The sequence below is a fragment of the Vipera ursinii genome (genome assembly GCF_947247035.1).
Source record: "Vipera ursinii genome assembly, chromosome: 1".
Classification (NCBI taxonomy): Eukaryota; Metazoa; Chordata; class Lepidosauria; order Squamata; family Viperidae; genus Vipera; species Vipera ursinii.
In genome coordinates, this window is record NC_139512.1 from 294,564,575 (window position 1) to 294,582,520 (window position 17,946).

The 17,946-nt window shown below is 41.8% G+C and overlaps 2 protein-coding genes across 2 annotated transcripts in view; one reads left to right on the forward strand and one right to left on the reverse strand.

Moving 5' to 3' along the window:
• Positions 1–14,196, forward strand: POLH (DNA polymerase eta). Its single transcript, XM_083348602.1, has 10 exons — positions 1–677; positions 1,839–1,973; positions 2,643–2,857; positions 6,409–6,578; positions 8,338–8,441; positions 8,714–8,833; positions 10,395–10,518; positions 11,250–11,315; positions 12,590–12,759; positions 13,269–14,196. The coding sequence occupies exons 1-10, from the start codon at positions 541–543 to the stop codon at positions 14,068–14,070; spliced, it is 2,043 nt and encodes a 680-aa protein (XP_083204728.1). The 5' UTR covers positions 1–540; the 3' UTR covers positions 14,071–14,196.
• GTPBP2 (GTP binding protein 2) overlaps positions 11,391–17,946 on the reverse strand; it is a 23,733-nt gene continuing 17,177 nt past the window's right edge. Inside the window, exon 13 of the mRNA XM_083348604.1 lies at positions 11,391–11,501. Coding sequence (XP_083204730.1) covers positions 11,413–11,501 — 89 coding nt within the window. The 3' untranslated portion in view covers positions 11,391–11,412. The remainder of the gene's footprint in view (positions 11,502–17,946) is intronic.

Here is a 17,946-nt window from a genome sequence, read left to right on the forward strand (position 1 = left end):
CTCAGATAGGGTAATGTGGAAAATCGGAAAAAAAGAGAAAAACCTCAGAGAAGGCAAAAGGCAAATAGTTTTCATACTCAGGAGGGGGGGAAAAAGGATCTGTCCACAAAAGCATGTCGAGCTGCCTTCGAAGGAAAATACTTTTATTTTTATTTTATTTTATTTTATTTTATTTTATTTTAATTCCATTTATATCCCGCCCTTCTCCGAAGACTCAGGGCGGCTTACAAGCTTAGCAGTAGCCTTCATTCTATGTATATGCCTGCTTGTTAGGGCTTTCACACACACACCCCAAGCGGCATTATTACAAAGTCAGCTTAATTGCCCCCAACAATCTACGGTTATGTTTCCTTTTAAACTACGTTTCCCAAGGTGCCTTGTGTTTTAGGGCGGAAGTTAGAAACCGTCCAGGGAGGGATTTATTTATTTTTTTCTTTTAATCCTTCCAGATGGCGGGAATGTAACTCGGGCCCGGAGCTTATAGCGCAATTCTCTTTTGGCATCGGTTTAATCCTGGTTGGTGGCCGTTAGTGGACCGCGATGGTTCGGGGGCAGGAGCGAGTGGTGGCTTTGGCGGATATGGACTGCTTCTACATACAGGTGGAGCGACGCCTGGATCCCGGTCTGCAAGGAAAGCCGTGTGTCGTGGTGCAGTATAAGACCTGGAAAGGCGGCGGGTAGGAAGTTCCTCTTCTTGTCGAGGGAAACGAAACGAAGCGGTAGATAATTGAGGCGAAGGAATGACGCCCTTCAGAAAACAAACGAGTGATGTCTTCTTCCGGCGTTGTTAAAAGAACTGGAACTTAACTGGGACTTTAACATTGTTAAAATAACTTGTAACATTGTTAAAAAGACACTGGGACTTCGGTGAGACGGTTTTAACCTAGGTCAGGGTTAGGCAACCTCGGCTCTTTTATGACTCATGGACTTCAACTCCCAGAATTCCTGAGTCAGCTATGCTGACTCAGGAATTCTGGGAGTTGAAGTCCATGAGTCATAAAAGAGACGAGGTTGCTTAGCCCTGACCTAGTTCTATTCCCCCACCCCCCCATACACACCCAGTTTGGTGTGATGAGGGTACAAGCCGACGGGGTGACCTTGCGCCTGTCACACACTCTCAGGCCTAGGAAGGAGGGCAGAATTTGCAAAAAGTTGCCAAGAAAACTGCAGGGACTAATCCAGGCAGTTGCCAGGATTCAAAAAGCTGATTCAAGACCACACACAAAAAAAGTCTTACCTTATGCGTTTTATTTACAACGCATAAATATTGTGCATCAATGGTATTTTGCATTCAGTGGTTTGCTTTGCATACATATCTAGATTAAATAATGTGGATTCATAAACCATAGCAGGAAAAAAATGGATTTTACATGTATATTCGGTCTTGTTTCTGGACCTGCTTTGGTAGTTTCCTCATTTCAGTATCCGATGTCTCTCAGATTGGCTTCCTTAACATTTCTGTGGTCCTTTTCTTTTGTGTCTTATACGTAGAACTCTCGAATCCTTGAATAGGATAATTTTTCCTCAGCCTTGCCCAAAATATGTATTTTTAACCTGGAAATAAAACCGCTAGCACTGTGGTACCTGCAGTGATTCAGCAGCTGTCAATTCCCATAGGCTCCATAGTTTCTCAGTATATTCTAAATGTTGTAGGCATGAATGTTCCCTCAAAATGCCTAAAAAATTTTTACGATTTAAGAAGAAAATCCTCAGTTGTATTCAATCTGTAGGTAATATTGTTAACCTCTGTAAGTTCTTATCTAATGCTAAATTGGAAAAATGTTGATCATTTTGTCCTTCGTGTAATGTCTAATATATTTTCCCTTCATGGAACTCAGGATAATTGCTGTGAGCTATGAAGCACGTGCTTTTGGGGTTAAAAGAAACATGTGGGCTGCTGATGCCAAGAAATTGTGCCCAGATCTCCAGTTGGCTAGAGTACCAGAGTCTCGTGGCAAAGCAGATCTCACCAGGTAAACTTGGGGTTGATAGCCTTTTACAATTTGTCTTGGTTTTTTTTCCCCTTGAGTAATTGGAAAACCATCTGAAACAAACAAAAAAAATGACTCAGGATGATTTTTAATCACAGCTACTTTTTGGTGAATTTTCTGCTTTTGGAATTTATATTTGTTTTCAAACAGTTTAAAGAAACATGTTATGCTGCCTCTTAAAAAACTGGATGCAGTATTTCAGTCTATTCATCTTTAAAAATATAATATGGTAACAGTATTTAGGACAGTGATGTAATAGTAGCACTAGGAATGAATTAAAGGAATTTTTGCATGTATGTGTATGTGTGGGGAATGGGACAGGATTTTACCTCATTTTTTTAAATATTGAAAGCCTGAAACTTTGCATATCTCATTTTCTGTTCATTTTATTACTTTCTGCTAAAAATCATAGAGCTATGATCGTCAAGAATAGTTTATGGCTGAATTTGGATGCATAATTTCAGAGTTTTTGAAGCTATACAAAAACAAGGTGATTAAGGGGTTCTCATGTAGGTTGTCAAACTACATGGTGCTATGAAAAAACTAATGCTACAGACCCCTCACTTTGATGGCTCGATTTTTATTAGATTCCTGAGATGGAAAGGGTAGGATAAACAGAAATATCAAATTTTTGTGTATGTCTTTATGCAGATACAGAGAAGCCAGCATAGAGGTGATGGAAGTGATGTCACGCTTTGCTGTGATTGAACGTGCCAGCATTGATGAAGCTTATCTGGACTTAACTCAAACTATACAGGAAAGGCTGCAGAAAATGAAGGATCAACCTATTTCAGTAGAGCAGTTGAGAACTACATATATTCAGGGATTCCCAAACAGCCTTGAAGAAGAAAATATGGACAACAAAGGTAATGTGTCTGTGAGAGAGAGAGGGGGGGGGAAACTCCATTATCCAGTTATGCAAATTGAAAAGCATTTGCAAGCAGATTGGATTCTGTCCCCCAGCTGCATTCACTTGATATTCTGTGATTTTGTTATTAGGGATGAATTGAGATTGTCACATTGAAGCTAAAAAAACTTTCAGTGCTACTTATTCTTTTTATCTAAAGACTGGTTTCCCACATTTCTTGTTTACTTTTGGAACTAAAAGATTCATTCATGCATGCTTTTCTCACTTAAAAGTTTAGCTCTTTGTGATATGTTGTTATGAGGGAGACCTTGTGTCCGCGGGAGGCCACTGTTCCTCAGATAGTCGGGTGTGAGTCTCTCTTTTTGAGATGCGGCCCTGGTGCGCAGTTGGGCTTGCTGCTGGTGTACCTTTCGCCTAGTCACGCAGCAGCAGCCCTGCCTGAGCTGCTCGATGTCCTCTCTGGGTTGGTGGTTGAGTTCCCGAAACTTATAGTTTTGGGGGACTTCAATCTACCTTCGCTGGGAGGATCATCTGAGTTGGCTCGGGAGTTCATGGCTTCCATGACGGCCATGGACCTGACGCAAGTAATTTCGGGACCGACTCATGAGGGAGGCCACACCCTTGACCTAGTTTTCTTATCTGGACGGTGGTTAGATGATCTTGGTGGGGGCTCTCCAATTATTATGCCCCTGTCATGGACCGATCATCATCTCCTGCGGCTGGTCTTCCGTTTTGCCACCCCCCGCCGTGGGTGTTTGGAACCAATTAAATGGTACCGCCCCAGACGCTTAATGGATCCCCAGAGGTTCCAGGCAGCACTGGGGTCCCCACCTGCCTCCCTTGCTCACAGCTCGGCAGATGCCTTAGTGGAAGCCTGGGAAAGGACGGCCACTGAGGCTCTTGACCGAGTTGTACCCCTGCGGCCCCTGACCCGGTGCAGATCCCGTCGAGCTCCATGGTTCTCTGTGGAGCTTCGGGAGATGAAGCGTCGGAGACGGGGCCTAGAGAGCGGTTGGAGGTCCAGCCGATCCGAATCCGACCGATTGCGACTAAGAGCCTACATTAGGTCTTATCTCGCTGCGATAAGGGAGGCGAGGTCTAACCACTTCGCCACCCTTATCGCGTCCGCAGATAATCGCCCGGCCGCCCTGTTTAGGGTGACTCGCTCCCTCCTAAATCAGGAGGTGAGGGAGGATCCCTTGCAGGGTCGTGCCGAGGAGTTTAACCAACATCTGTCGGACAAAATCGCTCGGATTCGGACCGGTCTGGACTCTGACTGGGCAGAGTCTGACGATCAGGACACTGGCGGTCTTGTCGATATCATCTGGGAGGAGTTTGATTCTGTGACTCCGGAGGAAGTGGACAGGATCATGGGGAGGCTGAGCACCACCATGTGTTTATTGGACCCGTGCCCTTCCTGGCTGGTTTATGCAGCTCGGGAGAGGACACGCAGCTGGTTCCAGGCAGTTATATCGGCTTCTCTGAGTGAGGGTAGCTTCCCCGCCGTCTTGAAAGAGGCGGTGGTGAGGCCTCTCCTCAAGAAGCCTGCCTTGGACCCAGCTGTATTAAACAACTTTCGTCCTGTCTCCAACCTTCGCTTTCTTGCGAAGGTTGTTGAGAGTGTGGTGGCGCATCAGCTCCCTCTGGTCCTGGATGAAGCGGATTATCTAGACCCGTACCAATCGGGTTTCAGACCCGGGCACAGCACGGAGACGGCATTGGTCGCGCTGGTGAATGATCTCTGGAGGGCTCGGGACAGGGGATATTCCTCTGTCCTAGTCCTATTAGACCTCTCGGCGGCTTTCGATACCATCGACCATGGTATCTTGCTGCGGCGTCTCAGGGGATTGGGAGTGGGAGGCACAGTTTTACAGTGGTTCTCCTCCTATCTCCAGGGACGTTCGCAGTCGGTGTTGGCAGGAGGACAGAGGTCGACCGCGAGATCTCTCATTTGTGGAGTTCCTCAGGGGTCGGTCCTCTCGCCTCTCCTGTTCAACATCTACATGAAACCGCTGGGTGAGATCATTCGTGGCTTTGGAGTTGGGTATGCTGATGATACCCAACTTTTCCTTTCGACCCCAAACCACCCCAGTGATGCCCTCAACGTGATGTCCCGGTGCCTGGAGGCGGTTCGGGTCTGGATGGGGAGGAACAGACTCCAGCTCAACCCCGACAAGACTGAGTGGCTTTGCATACCTTCATCCCGGGTTTATTCGGATGTTCCACCTCTGACTATGGGGGGTGAACTATTACCCCCCGTAGATAGGGCTCGCAACTTGGGAGTCCTCCTAGATTCACGGCTCACCTTGGAAGACCATATAGGAGCTGTGACTAGGGGGGCCTTCGCCCAGGTTCGCCTGGTGCGCCAGTTGCGGCCCTATCTTAGCCGGGATGATTTATGCACGGTCACTCATGCGCTCGTGTCCTCTCGTCTGGACTACTGCAACGCTCTCTACATGGGGCTGCCCTTGAGGACCACCCGGAAGCTCCAACTGGTACAGAATGCAGCCGCGAGAGTTGTGTTGGGAGTTTCCCGATACTCCCACGTTACACCGCTGCTCCGTGAGCTGCATTGGTTGCCATTTGTCTTCCGGGTGAGATTCAAGGTACTGGTAACAGTGTTTAAAGCCCTTCATGGCATGGGGCCGGAGTACCTTAGGGAACATCTGCTGCCGGCATCAAGCTCCCTGCGCCCTGTGCGTTCCCACAGAGAGGGCCTCCTCAGGGTGCCACCGATCAGAGAATGTCGATTGGTGGCCCCCAGGGGGAGATCCTTCTCTGTGGGCGCTCCGGAGCTGTGGAACCAGCTACCGGTAGAGCTCCGGATGGCGCCCGATCTTCGCTCCTTTCGTCGCGATCTCAAGACGTTTCTGTTTGTTCAAGCCGGCCTAGCCTGATGGGGATTGGTGGGGTTTTTTTTAATTTTGTGCTTAATTTTAACTAGGTGTTTTAGAATTTTATTCCAACTGTTTTAATATGGGCAATTATTTAATCTTGTTTTAACGTTTGTATTTAGTATTTTATTCTGCCCTGTGAACCGCCCTGAGTCCTCAGGGAGAAGGGCGGTATATAAATATTATTAAATTAAATTAAAATATGTTTGAGTTCCAGAAAAAATCAAAATAGAACACCAACACAAAATGCTCATTCTGTGTGCTGACTCTCTAGGACAGTAGTCCCTTTTACATAAGTATACATTCCAGCAAAACTTGTTTGGTCCAGCACTGGGAGTTTTCTCACGTCTATTTTTTTAGGAACCATGCTGTATATTCCTCAAACTTTTATTATGATTTTTTACATCTTGTATAAACTGAGCAAACCTTTATGCCTTTTGGTCTGCTATGAATGGGTCTCACAGGCTACAGTCGCATAAATGCATTGTGTAAGGTTATATATATTATCACTGTACCATAGCATTATATAATGAATGGCATTAGATACTAAACAGCTTATTGGTATATTGGTATGTGGTTCATTAATTAATATGGTTATAAATGGTTAACAGTCTAGCAAGATGCTTGCTTTGAATCAGTTTGTGTTCTGTTTTAGAGGAGATAAGGCAACGTGGTGTGTGCCAGTGGCTCAAGTCATTGCCTTTTGGAGATCCCAGCAATCCAGAATTGCAGCTGACAGTAGGGGCAATGATTATGGAAGAAATGAGGGCTGCTGTGGAGTCTGTCACTGGATTTCAATGTTCTGTTGGAATTTCTCACAATAAGGTATGGCTGCTTGTTTTCTAATGTTGAACTCAACATATACAAGTCTTCATTGGTCTATGTCAAAATCTGTATCCAATGAATGGAGGAAATATAAAAGAGAAAGAAGAAAGGAAGGCTTTGAAGCACTTGGGAAAGCTTTGCTGGATAATACTGAGGAGATGCTACGATGGAGTAAAAATTATTTTTGGGTTGTTATGTCCTAAAATATGCTTATAGTGAGTCAGTTTCCAGATGAGTCGTCTTCTTATTTGCCTAACTGCTCTCAGCTGAGATATGTACCACATACAGTGGGTTGGGTGCTCTTCCTCCACCTCTAGGAAGAGAAATAGTTGCTACAAATCTAATCCCATGGCAAGTGGTTTGTCCATAAAAAGGGAACAGACATAAAGTCCCACAATTTCAGGCCACCATCCTTCTGCCCGTTAGAAAAAACAATTACAGAGTGTAACCTGGCACGTATTTCATCAGTAATAAGTTATGACAGGCCTGTGGTTGCTACAAGGCCATAAAGTCTCAGCCAAAACAGTTGTGGCTTGAATGTTGAGATGTCCTAGACCAGGGGTAGGGAACCTCAGCTCTTTTATGACTTGTAGACTTCAATACCCAGAATTCCTGAACCAGCCATGCTGACTCAGGAATTCTGGGAGTTGAAGTCCAGAAGTCATAAAAGAGCCAAGGTTCCCTCCCCCTGTCCTAGACCCAATACTGCCTTTCACCTTAGGGCAGGCAGCAGGGCATCCACAGATTTTCAAGTCTGTCCCAAGTTCAGAATCCAGGGAGGGAGAGAGAGAGAGAGAGTGAGAGAGAGTGTTCCTATTGACAAGAGCAGCTCCTCTGACTGTATTGAGTCAGGGTTCAGTTATACTCCAGATCAGCCTCTTCATCCATGGTCAAACCGAGGGTGAGGGAAATCTATCTTATTTACTAACTTGGCATTTAGCAACAACATCTGTAGGCCAAAGGGTAAAAGCCAATATGATTACCACAGTCCATCAAGGTAACAAGAGGAGGAAGGAACTGGCACAAGTTATCTCCTCTCTTTTCTTCATAACCTGACCTGTTATTTTCCCTGAAACACACTTCCATCTGCCCACCTAACTGGAGCCACCTATCCTCCTCCTTATATAATTGGAGGAATCTCGTAAACTCTTATAACAAAAAATAATGCAGCTTATTCAGCACTGAAGTGGCTTCCCCCAGGAGGTGAACATTCTAAGTCTGCTACCTGCTCAGGCTTAGTCTTACTCCACTTAACCTTCAAAGGCTTTCAGGACAAACTGGAATGAATACCCACAAAGTGGGGCAATTCTATCCTGGACCAAAAAGCAAGTAGCCCAAGTTGAAGCTAATGCATTATTTTCCAGAATTCTATAGAAAGGTCTGCTTGTGAACAGATCATTCTTTCCAAGTTTGTTTTACATGTTTTTGTAATTTGATAGATCCTGGTACTAAGAATAAACACAATTATATTGGGAGTTTTGGCCATAGAATGAATTACCGTAAATGCAAATAATAGATAAGAATAAAAATGAGGGAAAACATATATGAGAACTTATATTTTTGACCAGATACTATTTTCTTTTGGTTAAATAAGTTAAGTGTGTCATTGTATCCTTGATATTCCACAATACAGTCACCCTCTATCTTTGTATAATTTTGAGTAGTTATATTTTGCCCTATGTCTTTGATTTCTTCTAAAATTTGAATTGGGGAAATTGAAAAGCCACTGTTGCTAAACTAGCCATTTGGTTCATTTCAGGTATTAGCAAAACTGGCCTGTGGCCTCAACAAACCAAATCGACAGACTCTGGTATCACAGGGGGCTGTTCCTCAACTCTTTAGCAAGATGCCAATCAGCAGCATGTACGTAAAACTGAGGATACAGCCATGAATTTCAAAGTAATGCTTTTCTCTTGCATGTTACTGCTTGGGCATATTTGTGCTTGCTTCCTACTAGTGTAGGCAGAAGCTACTTATTCATTACCGATTCTGTCAATATGCTTTAACCATTCGTCAAATAGCGCAAATCCTACAGTCCTTTGCTCTTTGGGTGATTACCTGAATACTTTTGTTGATGGGTACCCGGATCTCGTACCTTCCATTCTCCATCCAATTGGCTTCTTTTTCTCCCATAGTCGCAACCTTGGAGGGAAACTAGGTGCTTCTATTACTGAATGTCTCGGAGTGCAGTATATGGGAGAGCTGATCCAGTTCAGTGAATCACAGCTTCACACACATTTTGGAGAGAAGACTGGGCAAGTCCCTTTTTTGAAATTTTGGTTTCTATGCATTTTCTTTTTGTGCTTATACCAGTGGTGGCGAACCTATGGCACACGTGCCAGATGGGGCACTTGGAGCCCTCTCTGTGGACATGCGTGTCTTGCTCTTTGGCTAAGTTTTCACAGGAAAAAGCCATTTCTCAAGCCCCTTCCTAACCAAAACAAGCCTCCGGAGTGAGCGCGCTGTTTTCAGCTTTGAATTATATCAAATCTGACACCAGAAACAGACTAACAGATGACCTGAGTGCTGCGTGTGTTACTCTCAAACTTACAAAGTATAAGCCCAGGTTAGACAAATTATCAGCGTGCATACAACAGAAAAAATCACATTAATTGTTCAAAAGCATGCCAAATGCAAACTTTTTACCTTTCAGTAAAACGTTGTTTGTATCATTCAAAGGTTTGTTATTGTGTGTTTCTTTTAAGGCAAAAGATGTTAATGTATGAGTTGTTTTTTCTAAACTAAAACCTCAGTATTCAGATTAAATTGCCATTGGCACTTTGCGATAAATAAGTGGGTTTTGGGTTGCAGTTTGGGCACTCGGTCTCTAAAAGGTTCGCCATCACTGGCTTATACAGTATAGGCTGTGCAGTACTTGGAATGGAGTGTATAGACAGTAGGCTAGTTCTGCTGAGAAACATGTTCTTATGTTTTCTTTTGCTCATTCACTTATTCCAGGGGAAAAATAGACATTTTGGGAAGCAATGAAAAACAAATGCAGTATTATATGAAATATGTTCTATTTTGAAATGAGGAGTTTTTAGTGAAAAAAAATCAGCCAAATATGATAAGAAATAAAACATAAGACTAGTTGATACAATGTGGAACTATTCTAACCCCTTGGAATGCTGTTTGAATTGATAAGTGGGATATTAAATGAATGAGTGCCAAATGAAATCTTCCTGTAATAGCTTTCCAGGTAATAACAGCAATTTATTGGATTATATTCCCAACTTCCCTTCAGCCACAAGTATAGATCACTTGGACTCATCTTTTTATGTTTTTACACGATACCTCCTGTTTTTACTTCATTGAGCTCAGCATAGAATTCATAGATGTCTAAGATACAACAAATATAAATGGGAATACGTCATAGTAATGTAAAACAGGTGGACAGAGGTGGATCTTTGGGTGGCCGGTGTTACTTTTGGTTTGTAGTACTCCACAAAAAAAGAGTTTATGATTCGCAGTGTTTCAATGGGAGGAGAAAGGGTAGATTTGTGGGTGTAAAAATGTAGGTACAGTACGTATAAGAGGCTCCTTGTTCCTTAATTCTGTATCTGCCTTTTTGAACCATTATTTTGCACCTAGTTGGTGAACTTTGGAATCTACTGAGCAAAATGTGGCTTTAATGGAAATATATAAATGGTACAACCTTCGTGACAAGGGCCTGTTCCGAAGGATTTTGGAATCCTTTATTTTAAATTGATGTAACTTCCAAATACTTTGGATAATTAAACAAATAGCAACATAAATCAACGATTAGTCGCAAACTTAGAAGAATTATTTACTTGAAGTTCTGTGTATGATTTACAGATCCTGGTTATACGAACTGTGCAGAGGAATTGACTATGAGCCTGTGAAAGCTAGACAATTGCCCAAGTCCATTGGTTGCAGTAAGAATTTCCCTGGAAAAACAGCATTGGTTACTCAGAAGCAGGTAAAAATGTGCAGAGAGATTAGCATGCGCATTTGGACTGGCAAGTCTTGAGCCAATTGGAATACATTTTGGCAAAATTTGTATAGACTTATTCATTCAGAATTCCAAAATAACTGCCCTTTATCATACTCCTTAATTCTAGCGGAAACTATATAGAAATATTCAGACCCAACCAACTGCCTTCTCATTATCTGGAGTGTGTCCTATTATCCTCCCATTTTAGGGAGGCCCATACTCAAATTAGGATTAAAGAGGTAGACGTAGAATGTCAACTCAGAATAACCAATAGCTCTTTTACTGCCATAGTGCAGGGGTAAATATGATTTGCTGTTGGAGGATGGGGCATAAGACCTCTACCTTTGCATCACTGCACTTAGATCTTCAGCAATCAATAAAGAGGCTGTTGGAAAACTTCCTTTGAGAGTTCCATTAGTGGAAATACCCTATAGTTCTTATAGTATTTTGAAGTAATTTGGATTATAGATTTCTTGGACAATAAGCAGAAAGTCATTCTGCTCTTTATTTTGGTACTTTTCCAACTGCATAGATTATGTGGTATTGATCTTGTGATGTTATGAATATATGTACGCATAGATTCTGGTTTTGATTTTGAAGATACAGGAATCTGAAAGTTTGAGAAAGGAAAGAAAGGAAGATTTTCTTTTGATTTAAGTTAGCAGCATACTAACCATAGTCTTCAGATTGTAACTGTATTGTAATGCTATCTGAAGGTGCAGTATTGGCTCTTGCAGTTGGCCTTGGAGCTGGAAGAGAGATTGAATAAGGACAGAGACCAGGTAGGGATCATGTTATCTAACCAGTGTGTGTGTGTTTGTGTGTGTGTGTGTGTAGAACAAACATGGGAGAACAGCTTTTGCTATTGATGAGTTTTTTTTAATTCAGGGCTTTCTTACAAGTATTCTGCTGCACAATTGACGACCATGATCTTGAGTAGAATTTCTGGTGATAAATGGATGTCTGCTCTGAAGAGAGAAAATGGTGAAAAAATTCAGTGGGATGGGCAAGAGGGGAACAAAAGCTTGGGAAAAAGAAATATTTATTTATTTATTTATTCAATTTATATACCGCCCTTCTCCCGTAGGACTCAGGGCGGTTCACAAGGTTTTTAAAAGCAATACAATAAATTACAAAACTTAAAATCAATTAAAAAGATTATATTAACCTTGAAATAAAACCCCAGTTAAAATACAGTTAAAATCCCAATCCCAGAGAGCTCAAAGAGCCAGGTCTTCAGGTCCCGGCGGAATGAGCGAAGGTCGGGGGCAGTCCTAAGCTCTACAGGCAGCTGATTCCACAGGGCAGGCGCACCCACAGAGAAGGCCCTCCCCCTGGGTATTGTCCGCCGGCAATCTTTTACTGGCGGTACCCTGAGAAAACCCTCCCTGTGGGAGCGCACAGGACGAAGGGAACTTGATGCCGGCAGCAGGTGTTCCCTCAGATATCCCGGACCCAAGCCATTTAGGGCTTTATAGGTCATCACCAGCACCTTGAATCTCACCCGGAGGGCAACCGGAAGCCAATGCAGCTCGCGGAGCAGAGGTGTTACATGGGAGTATCGGGAAACCCCCATCACAACCCGCACAGCTGCATTCTGCACCAGCTGAAGCCTCCGGGTGGTCCCCAAGGGCAGCCCCATGTAGAGAGTGTTGCAGTAGTCCAATCGGGAGGTCACGAGCGCATGACCATCTAAAAAGCATGCTGAGGCCATTTTTTTTCTACAGTCTTTGTTCCTTGCGTTAGCTCAGAGTTTCCTGTTTCTTAATTCATTGCCTATTTCTTAATTCAATTAATCCATTCATTAATGGCTGCATTCTACTGTCTTTTGGCCCAGATGGAAGAAAGGCAACTATAACTGAGTTGGGAGGGGCTACAGCCACAAACTGTAAAAGTCTTAGGACTGCTTCTCTACCGGGATAAAGTTAACCATTTTCTGTTGGCTATATCTTCAGTGATGAAAAATTTCAGGGGCTTCATATTTCAAATAACTTTTGTTAATGGTCTTTTATGGATCTATTTCCACCATTTATTTATTTTCTTGATTTTTCCACAGAACAACCGGGTAGCTAAACAATTGAGTGTTGGGATCCATATGCAGGGTGGTAAACATACCAATTTAGTGCGCTGCTGTGCCTTATCCCAGTATGATGCTCAAAAAATTAGCAGAGATGCCTTTGCGCTAATCCAGAACTGTAACACAGCAGCAGGCCAGCGAGCGACATGGTAAGAATTGTATTTCTTGAATTTAAGAATAAGGTACTTTGGAGGGGAAAAATGTTTGTATCCTTTCTGCTTATGTTTTGTCACGTGCAGTAAGAGTAGGAAATGAAAAATAATAGAATTGAGATGAGTAGGAACTTTTCTGTTTGAAAAATAAGGGTTACCAAACATATACTGGCTCTTCAACCAAGACACATTAGAAGATTCTGTGCAAGATGTTGGCAAAGAAGCTGGTGGTATAGTGTGAGTAGCAAAGTTTGTGTTAAAAATGGGACAGAGCAAAATTTGGAATGCTAGTTATCAGAAGTCAGCTGTGCATCTTGCTTTAGTTTTGGACTAAAGAAAGGAAAATCTTGAAAGGAAGTCCTAGAAGAAAGAGTAAACGGAAAGAATAATCTTGGGACAGATTCTTCTGTGCTTAGTGAATTCAAATTACTGAAAAATTATAGTCCAGTTTAGTTTTGAGAGTGGTTTTATTTTGAAATGTTTTGATAATTTGCTTCTGTCATTAGGTCTCCTCCTGTTACGCTTCTTCAGCTCTGTGCAAGCAAGTTTTCTGAGGTTTCTGCAGTATTGTCTGCGGACATTACTTCCTTCCTGACTAATCATAGCCAATGTACTCAACACACCACCACCATTAAAGAAGGTATGAATGCAAAGTTCCTTGGAAGTCCCAAAAAGGAGACCAGCAAGAAGGCAGTTAATGCTATTCAAATGCTCTTTCAAAGGGCAGCAGAAAAAAAACAAGCCCAGGCCATCGCTGGGTGTTTTGTTCCTGACGTAAGTGATAAGGTAGTATCACCAGCTACTGTGACCAAGAGTTGTCACATCAGCAACCAAGTTTCAGAAGGCTTAATGGAACTAAGCAACCCAAACACGATGCCGAAACAGCCGTTGATAGAACAATCTTTGCCAGAGACCACTTTGACCGGGGAAGGTTATGTAGCATCTTCAGCAATGAAAATGCTTCCTGATTCGTTTCAAGAAGAAAAAGTGCAGACTGCTCGTGGACTTTCACAAGAAGGAGCCATGTCTTCGGCTGATCCTTCCTCAGTGGATGACTGCTTGTTATGTGAGAAATGTAACCAAAACGTGGCCGTGTGGGAGTTCACTGAACACTTAGATTACCACTTTGCTGTAGAACTGCAGAATTCTTTCTCAGGGTCTAGTAGTTCCTTCCGATCCGTTGAATCTCTTGCTACTCCAGCGAAGGAGAAAAATAAATCAAGGGAACAGAGAACTACCAGTGCCAAACGGCCAAAGCAAGATGGAAGTAGGACTTTAGATTTCTTTTTTAAACCATTGCCACCGTAGTTGCTCACCTGAGTAACTGGTGACTTAGAAAATGTACTTTCCCTAATAAACTAATCCTAATAAATTATTCCTTAAAATTTAATATTTTGGGGAGTTAATGAATGGGGATAAAAATCTATAATCAAAGGTATGCTATCTGCAGGTCCTTCTGTTACTTTATTGACAAGATGACAGTGGACAGTGTAGTGATGAGATTGTGTTCTGCTAATAGTTCTGCAGTTGTCCCATGACTAGTTTTAAAATGGAGCTCTGTAAGAATTCATTTACTATCATTGTGTCGTGTAGAAGATTTGCTTATTTCAGAAGTCTTGTATTCAGGTAGAGGTTCTAAGATCTAGATTACAGTCAAGATTACAAGGAGCGAAAATCATAAACCTCGATATTAGACAGCACTGAACTTTGGATTTGATTTTAAGACAGGAGAAAAATCTAGACTTCCCAGATGGTGGATTTCAACTTCTATCACTCTTCTCTGCTGGCTCTGATAGCTGGATTGATAGCATTGGGGAGTCCGGTACTTTTGGAGAACAACAGTTCAGTTTTCAATCTCTTGTGCTTTTTTTATTTCTTAAGAACTTTTCCATATAATTTGAATGCTTCTTTTTCTGTAGTTGTATAAAAAACCTGTAACATAGTTTTCTATTTTTATTTGCTTGGTTCTAAGCCTTTCTCAGTAACAAAATTGTTTCTTCTGGGAGTAGGTTTATTAACAGAGGTCAAGCATTCTTTTTAGTAAACGAAACTATCTTATGCTAAGTCATAGGCCTTACGGTTCCAAAATGCTAAACCATAATGTAAGTAGGATTTTTTTGTGTGTGCAACGTGATGATATTACAAAGTCAGCTTAATTGCCCCCAACAGATTGTTGGGGGCAATTAAGCTGACTTTGTAATAATGCCGCTTGGGGTGTGTGTGTGAAAGCCCTAATAAGCAGGCATATACATAGAATGAAGGCTACTGCTAAGTTTGTAAAGCCGCCCTGAGTCTTCGGAGAAGGGCGGGATATAAATGGAATTTAAAAAAATAATTAAAAAAAATGCACCATCTCAAGGCAGAAAAAAATATTTATTTATTTATTTGAATTGATATACTGCCCAACTCCAATGGCCTTTATTTTTGCAAGAAACCATTCTTCAAAGCCAAACAGTAAACAACAGCCCAATGAAGAGAGCACCAAGACCACTCCCACCAACACTGACAAGAGTAAGCTACTAGTATATAAAATCAGAACAAATCCACTCCCTACTAGCACTGATGATACTACCTACTTCGGTAATGAAACGCCTGCAAGAAAACAACCAGGTTCAGAGAGTACCAAAGACTCCACAGTTCAACCCTCAGCTACAAAGATTCTGTTCTATCGGTACCACGTATGGGCATCAAGCGCCTCAGAAAACATGCAGTTGGAAGAAATTTGCATGCAGGCACATTTCCACCAAGGAAAAGCTGTTCTTGTACGAATGCCCTACAACAGCATACCCTGCCCACTAGTGTCAAATGCAGGCTTCTATAAACTGCACAGCTGGATGTAAAATAGCACAAGGAAGTGGGCGAAAAATGATATGGCTCATGAACACAGATGCGCGTCTCAGACTAAACAAATACCAGCACACCATGGAAAACATCAAGGAACAACTAGAACACATCAGAGCATGTTGAAGGGCTGACCACCGCCATCAAGACTACTTCCCAGAGACACACCAGAAAAAGGAAAACGAAATTACAAACCAAACTACTCAAACGAAACCCTCGAATCAAAGAGGCACCAGAGTCCAAATGTGTGGTCAACATGTCCAGCCGCTCACTATTTACCACAGAACACAATATTCTACAGAAAAGGCCTACGCTATAACATAGAAGGTGCTAATCAACTAGAATTCTTTGCGGTATTAGAACGAGCATTTAAGCCACAGGATTTCTCAAAGAGACTCAAAAAAGCATCAGACAAGCTATCATACCACAGACCAGAAGACGATGAGAAAAAAAAACTCAAGAGGACAGAGCAGCCCTCAAACTACAGTTATCCTGGACAAATCACAATATAGACAAAAAGCAAAAGAATTACTAGAAGACAAAGTTACATCCCAACGAACATCAGTCCAATACAAAAACGAGATAACTGGATCAAGAGAATTCTCAGCTACCTCACCAGAAAAGGTCAAATCACCAAAGAAGGTCAGTGGCAGATAAAAAGTAGTAGACCCATCCTCCCACGCTTCTATGGATGCCCCAAAACCCATTAGCCAGACATTCCTCTCCATCCAATTCCATCATTACCAGGGACCTCAACCTACAACATCACCAAAGAATTGACAAAAAAGCTTGGACCCTTCACAAAGGGAAGCAAGTACTCTGCAGTGCCTCCAAAGAGTTGAAGATATAACAATAGATGAAGATGAAATCATGGTTTATTTGATACCGCAGCACTTTTTACATCCATAGACCCAGAATTGGCCAGAATTCTAGCCTCACTACACAGCACATCTGACCTAACCAAATACATCAAGACTGAGATATACAGGACCATGGATTTTATCAACCTTTGCCTAACCACAAACTGACAAATATATTAATATGCTATATACAGTATATATACGTTACAGTTTGGTGATGAGATCTACAAGAAAACAACTAGGCTCAGAAAGCACCAGGGACCCCACAGTTCAATCCTGAGCTACACATATTCTCTTCTATAATTACTCTTTTTAGTTATGAAAAGATTGCATAATGGGATATCATAATTTGCTACTGAATAAATAGCCTCATTATTTTGGATCCAGTCATTTGGAAGAAGCTACTTACAGCTTTTGCAGAATTTATTTTGATAACAGCTTAGAATACCTCTTGGCATTGTGTGCAACTTAAGTTTTTGTTATTTGGTTTATTTGGATCTGGATCTGTTAACAGGTTTTGAAGGCATTGCAGTTGTCAGAAGAACTAGAAGAATCATCTGTGGCTCCTAAACCAGTTATCCTTCTTTATAAGAAGTTGAAGGAAATTGATGAAATTGATATTATTTACATGACCTTTGGAATTGCATAGTTAAATATCCTTATAATCCAGTGGAGAATTGCATTAAAGATACAATTAAGTTCCCATAATCTTAAAATGAATGTAGTACATTTAAATTTGCTTTATTTCTACTAGATCAGGGGTTCCCAACCCCCCAGTCCGTGGACCGGTACTGGGCCGCGGCATGCCAGCAGCTGGGCCGCACAAACAAGCAAAGGCTCATTCGTGGGATGCAGGCAGCACACAAAACCACGCCCCCTTCAGTCCATGGAAAAACCTTTCTCCATGCAACTGGTCCCTGGTGCCCAAAAGGTTGGGGACCTCAGTACTAGATGCCTCAAATAAAATTTAGTGAGGATTGGTTGCAGTGTTCCTGCTGGTGGAGATGTAATTTAGGGATAGAAGCATTTTCCCATATGATTTGTTCTTACCCTATTGTTCGTATTACAGTTTCGGATTAATCATATGTTAAATAGTACACATATTCTTCTTTGGCATATTCCGGTATTTGGAACCTAGCAAAAATTTCGAAAATGTTGGGCATGAGAGTTGTTGGTTAAATGAATTTATAGTAAGGAGAAATCTATACCTGCCTTGCAAAAATGGATTGCTATATTTGAATTAATATTTTTTAAAAAGAGGGCAAAGAACAATGTCAAGCAATATTATCAAAATTATTTGAACTCTGTTTATGACATAATTTTCTGATCTTTGTGTATTTCTTTATTTCTCATTATGACTGTGCTTATGAATTTTAGAATACATTGATCTTTTAATGCTTGAGTGTGCGTTTCTTTCTTTTTTGTTGTTATTGATTAGTTTAGCAAAATAAAGCTATCAAAATAGCCTAAGATTTAAGTAACA

Coding starts and splice junctions, on each gene's coding strand:
- POLH (XM_083348602.1), top strand. CDS start 541: ATGGTTCGGGGGCAGGAGCGAGTGGTGGCTTTGGCGGATATGGACTGC. Junction 1,974..2,642: donor GGCAAAGCAGATCTCACCAG/GTAAACTTGGGG, acceptor GTCTTTATGCAG/ATACAGAGAAGCCAGCATAG. Junction 12,760..13,268: donor GCAGGCCAGCGAGCGACATG/GTAAGAATTGTA, acceptor TTCTGTCATTAG/GTCTCCTCCTGTTACGCTTC.